Source organism: Stigmatopora argus, unplaced genomic scaffold, assembly GCF_051989625.1.
Source record: "Stigmatopora argus isolate UIUO_Sarg unplaced genomic scaffold, RoL_Sarg_1.0 HiC_scaffold_25, whole genome shotgun sequence".
Lineage (NCBI taxonomy): Eukaryota > Metazoa > Chordata > Actinopteri > Syngnathiformes > Syngnathidae > Stigmatopora > Stigmatopora argus.
In genome coordinates, this window is record NW_027520039.1 from 205,580 (window position 1) to 215,324 (window position 9,745).

The 9,745-nt window shown below is 41.8% G+C and overlaps 1 protein-coding gene across 1 annotated transcript; it reads right to left on the bottom strand.

Moving 5' to 3' along the window:
- Nucleotides 1–282: 282 nt before the first annotated feature.
- On the bottom strand, nt 283–788 carry LOC144070278 (T cell receptor alpha variable 13-1). Its single transcript, XM_077594869.1, has 2 exons — nt 722–788; nt 283–656 (listed from the first exon to the last, which is right to left on the bottom strand). The coding sequence occupies exons 1-2, from the start codon at nt 786–788 to the stop codon at nt 283–285; spliced, it is 441 nt and encodes a 146-aa protein (XP_077450995.1).
- Between the last annotated feature and the right edge of the window lie 8,957 nt (nt 789–9,745).

Here is a 9,745-nt window from a genome sequence, read left to right on the forward strand (position 1 = left end):
ATATATATATATATATATATATATATAAAGCTCCAGTATTTGTATTTAATCATGAAATGCTGCTAGGAAGTGGATTTTACCCCATTTTTGTGCATTAATTTATTGATTATTTTTTATGTGTACCAGCTGCAATTTTATATATATATATATATATATATATATATATATATATATATATATATATATATATATATATATATATATATATATATATATATATATATATATATACGTACATGCATGCACACAGCTACAGTGAGTGAACTATCTATTTTTGTAAGATTACACCCCAATGTAACCTATGGAATGGATGCAGGTGTTTTTGTACAGGAACACAAGTGAATGTTTTGGCGTGGGCTGCACGGCACAGTAGAAGACTGCTGAATCTTTCCGATTTAAGCGGTTGATATGCAAAGGAGCTCGCAAGGCAGTCGCATTTATGCTGGAGTAAAATCTTTCATACTTATCCCCCTTTTTGCCCCGACCGATCATAAAGATGCTCAATACAAAGTTGGGTGCTGCATTTCCTTCCTGTTTGTACCAGAAGATATAATCGTTGCGCTGGGAACTATTGTAGCTACAGTCCAGCATAATTGTCGCACTCTCCACAGCGTGGAGATCCTCTTTTGGCTGGTGCACCCTTTGTTCGCCATTTCCTGTAAGAAAGAAAATAAGATTTCAAACAAAACGAGAAACTAGTAAATACCTCAAATGACCTTACCAAGGCTCAAAGCAGCCATTAGCACCCATACTAAGTGTGCAGAATTCATCTTTCTACTCACAGTCATTGTGAATGTTAACATGTAGCTGAATGGGCGTGGCTATAACTTCCTGTTGCAATGACATTAACGAACAATGTAAGCATGTCCTGCCGAGTTGGAGCGGTTTGAGTCTTCAATCTTACCCGAGTGCAGGCTTCATAGACCTTTCTCACGGCAAGAAGTTGTTTTTTTTATGCAGGTTAAGGTCTTTTAAGACCTGTTTTCCCGTTTTTCAGTGGCTTCACACCTGTTTCTTTTATTAGATTTTTCCTGTTACTTTGTCATTTGAATTGGCACACACAAATTTCAATGTAAATGTTGCACATCGACTTCAATGAAAGTGAAATACACAGACATAATTTGAATTGACGCAAAAAGATGTCAAATCCTTGACATACATAACTTCATCAGAATTTTCACACAAACATCAAGTGCATCGACTTTTATTGAGGTCATTTGAGATTATGCACATAGACAATGATGAAATTAACACACTTAAAGGTTACAAGGAGGGGGGCCCGTCTTCGCCGGTCCCACTGCTTGTTTAGAACCAAAAGACAATTGTTGCACTATTAAAAAAACTCTCTTTTGAAAAATGGGTCTTCGACAAATAATAGATTGAGTTTAAACACTTAGAGAAGGTGAAGAAATGCAATCACTCGTGTATTAGGATCTGACAGCCGTTTCTGGCCACCATGAAAAATTTCCACTCTACGATGCACGGTTTGGACAAACGTTGCGAGAGAATCTTAACATACACACAAATACCATAAATCACGCTTCAAAAGGATTATAGATGAAAGCCGAGGTCGAAGCTTCACCACCACTTTGGAATGCAGAAGATTGTGCTGCCATCTTGGTGCGCTTCAATTGTTTACGCCTTTCCCAACTCAATAAAAAATGAGAACTCCTCTTTTTTGGCATAATTGATGAAAAGTGGGCGGCCCAATGGAGCGAGTGGTTAGCGCGTCGGCCTCACAGCTCTGGGGTCCTGGTTCAAATCCAGGTCCTGTCCGTCTGTGTAGAGTTTGCATGTTCTCCCCGGGCCTGCGTGGGTTTCTTCCGGGTAGTCCGGTTTTCCCCCACATTCCAAAAAACATGTATGGTAGCCTGATTGGACATCCATTGAATCAGTCTAATTAATCAAAGTAAGTGAGTGAGTGATTGAGTCAGTGAGACAGTGTGTTAGCTGAGTGAGCTGAGTGAGTGAGTGACCAGGCGAGCATGCAAGTGACCGAGCGAGCAAGCATGCGAGTGACCGAGTGAGCATGCGAGTGAGTGAGTGAGCGAGCGAGTGAGCGAATGAATGATTGTGTGAATGATTGAGTGAATCAGTGAGTGAGTGAAGTGAATGAGCGAGTGAGTGAGCAAATGAATGAGTGAGTGATATACTGAGTGAGAAAGTGAGTAAGTGAGTGAGTGACCAAGCCAGTGAGTGACAAGCATGCGAGTGAGCGAGCATGCGAATCAGCGAACATGCGAGTGAGCGTGCGAGCGAGTGAGTGAGTGAGCGTGTGAGCGAGTGAGTGAGTGAGCATGCAAGCGAGTGAGTGAGCGTGCGTGCGAGCGAGCGAGCGAGCCTTCGAGCGAATGAGTGAGCATGCGAGCGAGTGAGTGGGGGAGCATGCTAGTGAGGAAGTGAGCGAGTGAACCAGTGAGCAAGTAAGTGAGTGAGTGAGTGAGTGAGTGAGTGAGTGAGTGAGTGAGTGAGTGAGTGAGTGAGTGAGTGAGTGAGTGAGTGAGTGAGTGAGTGAGTGAGTGAGTGAGTGAGTGAGTGAGTGAGTGAGTGAGTGAGTGAGTGAGTGAGTGAGTGAGTGAGTGAGTGAGTGAGTGAGTGAGTGAGTGAGTGAGTGAGTGAGTGAGTGAGTGAGTGAGTGAGTGAGTGAGTGAGTGAGTGAGTGAGTGAGTGAGTGAGTGAGTGAGTGAGTGAGTGAGTGAGTGAGTGAGTGAGTGAGTGAGTGAGTGAGTGAGTGAGTGAGTGAGTGAGTGAGTGAGTGAGTGAGTGAGTGAGTGAGTGAGTGAGTGAGTGAGTGAGTGAGTGAGTGAGTGAGTGAGTGAGTGAGTGAGTGAGTGAGTGAGTGAGTGAGTGAGTGAGTGAGTGAGTGAGTGAGTGAGTGAGTGAGTGAGTGAGTGAGTGAGTGAGTGAGTGAGTGAGTGAGTGAGTGAGTGAGTGAGTGAGTGAGTGAGTGAGTGAGTGAGTGAGTGAGTGAGTGAGTGAGTGAGTGAGTGAGTGAGTGAGTGAGTGAGTGAGTGAGTGAGTGAGTGAGTGAGTGAGTGAGTGAGTGAGTGAGTGAGTGAGTGAGTGAGTGAGTGAGTGAGTGAGTGAGTGAGTGAGTGAGTGAGTGAGTGAGTGAGTGAGTGAGTGAGTGAGTGAGTGAGTGAGTGAGTGAGTGAGTGAGTGAGTGAGTGAGTGAGTGAGTGAGTGAGTGAGTGAGTGAGTGAGTGAGTGAGTGAGTGAGTGAGTGAGTGAGTGAGTGAGTGAGTGAGTGAGTGAGTGAGTGAGTGAGTGAGTGAGTGAGTGAGTGAGTGAGTGAGTGAGTGAGTGAGTGAGTGAGTGAGTGAGTGAGTGAGTGAGTGAGTGAGTGAGTGAGTGAGTGAGTGAGTGAGTGAGTGAGTGAGTGAGTGAGTGAGTGAGTGAGTGAGTGAGTGAGTGAGTGAGTGAGTGAGTGAGTGAGTGAGTGAGTGAGTGAGTGAGTGAGTGAGTGAGTGAGTGAGTGAGTGAGTGAGTGAGTGAGTGAGTGAGTGAGTGAGTGAGTGAGTGAGTGAGTGAGTGAGTGAGTGAGTGAGTGAGTGAGTGAGTGAGTGAGTGAGTGAGTGAGTGAGTGAGTGAGTGAGTGAGTGAGTGAGTGAGTGAGTGAGTGAGTGAGTGAGTGAGTGAGTGAGTGAGTGAGTGAGTGAGTGAGTGAGTGAGTGAGTGAGTGAGTGAGTGAGTGAGTGAGTGAGTGAGTGAGTGAGTGAGTGAGTGAGTGAGTGAGTGAGTGAGTGAGTGAGTGAGTGAGTGAGTGAGTGAGTGAGTGAGTGAGTGAGTGAGTGAGTGAGTGAGTGAGTGAGTGAGTGAGTGAGTGAGTGAGTGAGTGAGTGAGTGAGTGAGTGAGTGAGTGAGTGAGTGAGTGAGTGAGTGAGTGAGTGAGTGAGTGAGTGAGTGAGTGAGTGAGTGAGTGAGTGAGTGAGTGAGTGAGTGAGTGAGTGAGTGAGTGAGTGAGTGAGTGAGTGAGTGAGTGAGTGAGTGAGTGAGTGAGTGAGTGAGTGAGTGAGTGAGTGAGTGAGTGAGTGAGTGAGTGAGTGAGTGAGTGAGTGAGTGAGTGAGTGAGTGAGTGAGTGAGTGAGTGAGTGAGTGAGTGAGTGAGTGAGTGAGTGAGTGAGTGAGTGAGTGAGTGAGTGAGTGAGTGAGTGAGTGAGTGAGTGAGTGAGTGAGTGAGTGAGTGAGTGAGTGAGTGAGTGAGTGAGTGAGTGAGTGAGTGAGTGAGTGAGTGAGTGAGTGAGTGAGTGAGTGAGTGAGTGAGTGAGTGAGTGAGTGAGTGAGTGAGTGAGTGAGTGAGTGAGTGAGTGAGTGAGTGAGTGAGTGAGTGAGTGAGTGAGTGAGTGAGTGAGTGAGTGAGTGAGTGAGTGAGTGAGTGAGTGAGTGAGTGAGTGAGTGAGTGAGTGAGTGAGTGAGTGAGTGAGTGAGTGAGTGAGTGAGTGAGTGAGTGAGTGAGTGAGTGAGTGAGTGAGTGAGTGAGTGAGTGAGTGAGTGAGTGAGTGAGTGAGTGAGTGAGTGAGTGAGTGAGTGAGTGAGTGAGTGAGTGAGTGAGTGAGTGAGTGAGTGAGTGAGTGAGTGAGTGAGTGAGTGAGTGAGTGAGTGAGTGAGTGAGTGAGTGAGTGAGTGAGTGAGTGAGTGAGTGAGTGAGTGAGTGAGTGAATCAGTGAGAGAGTGAGTGACTGAGTGATTGAGTGATTGAGAGTGAGCCAGCGAGTGGGTGAATCATTGAGTGGGTGAGTGAGTGAGTTAGTGTGTGAGCGAGTGTTAGGTTTATCATTATTATAGATGTGTATCAATATTATTATATTATATGTCCTTGCAACAAGGAGTAATTGACATTAATATAAAGGGCATTTAATGCATCTCTTGCAAATGTGAGGACTGTGGTTCACATCAAGAGGACTGGGAATGGCCTTGGGCAGGATGGGTTCACAACAATAACGGTGCACTGTTTTTCGGCTTCGGAAGAGGAGTCCACAACAAACGGTCTTGGGAACAGTGGACTGTTTATGCTTCGCGAGAGGCGTTCACCACAAGCGCCCTTGGGCGCCCTTGGGAACAGTGGACTGTTTTGGCTTCGCAAGTCGGGTCCACAACTGGCGCTCTTGAGAGAATTCCACAGACCTACAATTATTTTGATGACTGTGATAAAATATTATGAAACTCTAAATGTTTAGACTTCTGTGGGAAATGGCGTTAAAATCTTATGAATAATGTAGCGAGCGAGACCTCGAGTTGTTAGAATGATCCAGGCTACATACGTGTGTCAGGCCCCAGACTAGACTGGTGGCTGGTTGCGCCCGTCACAAAATCACAGGTCCTGCCCCTAATGACTCGGGTGCTGCCAGGTGTGAGTCATTAGCCAGTGAGGAGTATTTAAGGCCACCAAGAACATGACCACGCCCTGGATCGTCTGATCAGCTCACAGTGAGGTACCCTCTTGTATTTTCTCGCCTGCCTTCATTGATCTACAACCTCTTGTTTTGCTCCCAGCATCTCGACTACACTCAGCCCCACGACCATGGCCTACGACTTCACCCTCGCCCTTTGTACCCTCCACTCTGGACTTCACGACGGGCTTCACGGCTTCCGACCTCCCTTCTACAGCTAACGACTCGCCGACGCCATCCCCACTTGTGCCTTGCCCATCTCTTGGACGATTCTAATAAAGATTTGAGAACCAGACTGGCAGCCCTCGCCTGCTTTGGGGTCTTCCACGCCCGATCGTAACAATTTGTGTCTCTGACAGTTCGTTTGTTTGCAGGGGACATATTCAGTTTTTATGACCGAAATGTGCTTTTTCAGGGGCTGAAAAGCACGTTTTGGCTGAGTATGATAATTTTCATTAAAACTTAATTTCTATCACTTGGAATGATGCCAAATGAATAACTTACTTAATTGGACTATTTTAAACTATGTACATTGTAGATTTGTGTCTGACAGTTCGTTTGGTTGCAGGGGACATATTCAGTTTTTATGGCCAAAATGTGCTTTTCAGGGGCTGAAAAGCATGTTTTGGCCAAGTATGATAATTTTCATTAAAACTTAATTTCTACCACTTCGAATGATGCCAAATGAATAACGTACTTGAATTGGACCATTTTACACTATGTCCATTGTAGATTTGTGTCTCTGACAGTTCGTTTGGTTGCAGGGGGCATATTCAGTTTTTATGGCCAAAATGTGCTTTTCAGGGGCTGAAAAGCATGTTTTGGCCAAGTATGATAATTTTCATTAAAACTTCATTTCTATCACTTCGAATGATGCCAAATGAATAACTTACTTGAATTGGACCATTTTACACTATGTCCATTGTAGTTTTGTGTCTCTGACAGTTCGTTTGGTTGCAGGGGACATATTCAGTTTTTATGGCCAAAATGTGCTTTTCAGGGGCTGAAAAGCATGTTTTGGCCAAGTATGATAATTTTCATAAAAACTTCATTTCTATCACTTCGAATGATGCCAAATGAATAACTTACTTGAATTGGACCATTTTACACTATGTCCATTGTAGTTTTGTGTCTCTGACAGTTCGTTTGGTTGCAGGGGTCATATTCAGTTTTTATGACCAAAATGTGCTTTTCTGGGGCTGAAAAGCATGTTTTGGCCGAGTATGATAATTTTCATTAAAACTTGATTTCTATCACTTCGAATGATGCCAAATGAATAACTTACTTGAATTGGACCATTTTACACTATGTCCATTGTAGATTTGTGTCTCTGACAGTTCGTTTGGTTGCAGGGGACATATTCAGTTTTTATGACCAAAATGTGCTTTTCAGGGGCTGAAAAGCATGTTTTGGCAGAATATGATAATTTTCATTAAAACTTGATTTCTATCCATTCGAATGATGCCAAATGAATAACTTACTTGAATTGGACCATATTACACTATGTCCATTGTAGATTTGTGTCTCTGACAGTTTGTTTGGTTGCAGGGGACATATTCAGTTTTTATGGCCAAAATGTGCTTTTCAGGGGCTGAAAGTTGATTGCAAGCTTCTGTGTGTTTCTGATAAGATTACCTGTTTGTGTTTGACCTTTTTGAATTTGCATACCCGATACAAAACAATGATAATTTTCATTAAAACTTGATTTTTATCACTTCGAATGATGCCAAATGAATAACTTACTTGAATTGGACCATTTTACACTATGTCCATTGTAGATTTGTGTCTCTGACAGTTCGTTTGGTTGCAGGGGACATATTCAGTTTTTATGGCCAAAATGTGCTTTTCAGGGGCTGAAAAGCATGTTTTGGCCGAGTATGATAATTTTCATTAAAACTTGATTTCTATCCATTCGAGTGATGCCAAATGAATAACTTACTTGAATTGGACCATTTTACACTATGTCCATTGTAGATTTGTGTCTCTGACAGTTCATTTGGTTGCAGGGGACATATTCAGTTTTTATGGCCAAAATGTGCTTTTCAGGGGCTGAAAAGCATGTTTTGGCCGAGTATGATAATTTTCATTAAAACTTGATTTCTATCACTTCGAATGATGCCAAATGAATAACTTACTTGAATTGGACCATTTTACACTATGTCCATTGTAGATTTGTGTCTCCGACAGTTTGTTTGGTTGCAGGGGACATTTTCAGTTTTTATGGCCAAAATGTGCTTTTCAGGGGCTGAAAAGCATGTTTTGGCCGAGTATGATAATTTTCATTAAAACTTGATTTCTATCACTTCGAATGATGCCAAATGAATAACTTACTTGAATTGGACCATTTTACACTATGTCCATTGTAGATTTGTTTCTCTGACAGTTCGTTTGGTTGCAGGGGACATATTCAGTTTTTATGGCCAAAATGTGCTTTTCAGGGGCTGAAAAGCATGTTTTGGCCGAGTATGATAATTTTCATTAAAACTTAATTTCTATCACTTCGAATGATGCCAAATGAATAACTTACTTGAATTCGACCATTTTACACTATGTCCATTGTAGATTTGTGTCTCTGACAGTTCGTTTGGTTGCAGGGGACATATTCAGTTTTTATGGCCAAAATGTGTTTTTTAGGGGCTGAAAAGCATGTTTTGGCCGAGTATGATGATTTTCATTAAAACTTGATTTCTATCACTTCGAATGATGCCAAATGAATAACTTACTTGAATTGGACCATTTTACACTATGTCCATTGTAGATTTGTGTCTCCGACAGTTCGTTTGGTTGCAGGGGCCATTTTCAGTTTTTATGGCCAAAATGTGCTTTTCAGAGGCTGAAAAGCATGTTTTGGCCGAGTATGATAATTTTCATTAAAACTTAATTTCTATCACTTCGAATGATGCCAAATGAATAATTTACTTGAATTGGACCATTTTACACTATGTCCATTGTAGATTTGTGTCTCTGACAGTTCGTTTGGTTGCAGGGGACATATTCAGTTTTTATGGCCAAAATGTGCTTTTCAGAGGCTGAAAAGCATGTTTTGGCCGAGTATGATAATTTTCATTAAAACTTAATTTCTATCACTTCGAATGATGCCAAATGAATAATTTACTTGAATTGGACCATTTAACACTATGTCCATTGTAGATTTGTGTCTCTGACAGTTCGTTTGGTTGCAGGGGACATATTCAGTTTTTAAGGCCAAAATGTGCTTTTTAGGGGCTGAAAAGCATGTTTTGGCTGAGTATGATAATTTTCATTAAAACTTGATTTCTATCCATTCGAATGATGCCAAATGAATAACTTACTTGAATTGGACCATTTTACACTATCTCCATTGTAGATTTGTGTCTCTGACAGTTCGTTTGGTTGCAGGGGACATATTCAGTTTTTATGGCCAAAATGTGTTTTTCAGGGGCTGAAAAGCATGTTTTGGCCGAGTATGATAATTTTCATTAAAACTTGATTTCTATCACTTCGAATGATGCCAAATGAATAACTTACTTGAATGGGACCATTTTACACTATGTCCATTGTAGATTTGTGTCTCTGACAGTTCGTTTGGTTGCAGGGCACATATTCAGTGTTTATGGCCAAAATGTGCTTTTCAGGGGCTGAAAAGCATGTTTTGGCCGAGTATGATAATTTTCATTAGAACTTGATTTCTATCCATTCGAATGATGCCAAATGAATAACTTACTTGAATTGGACCATTTTACACTATGTCCATTGTAGATTTGTGTCTCTGACAGTTTGTTTTTTTTGCAGGGGACATATTCAGTTTTTATGGCCAAAATGTGCTTTTCAGGGGCTGAAAAGCATGTTTTGGCCGAGTATGATAATTTTCATTAAAACTTGATTTCTATCACTTCGAATGATGCCAAATGAATAACTTACTTGAATTGGACCATTTTACACTATGTCCATTGTAGATTTGTCTCTCCGACAGTTCGTTTGGTTGCAGGGGACATATTCAGTTTTTATGGCCAAAATGTGCTTTTCAGGGGCTGAAAAGCATGTTTTGGCCGAGTATGATAATTTTCATTAAAACTTAATTTCTATCACTTCGAATGATGCCAAATTAATAACTTACTTGAATTGGACCATTTTACACTATGTCCATTGTAGATTTGTGTCTCTGACAGTTCGTTTGGTTGCAGGGGACATTTTCAGTTTTTATGGCCAAAATGTGCTTTTCAGAGGCTGAAAAGCATGTTTTGGCCGAGTATGATAATTTTCATTAAAACTTGATTTCTATCACTTCGAATGATGCCAAATGAATAACTTACTTGAATTGGACCATTTTACACTATGTCCATTGTAGATTTGTGTCTCTGACAGTTCGTTTGATT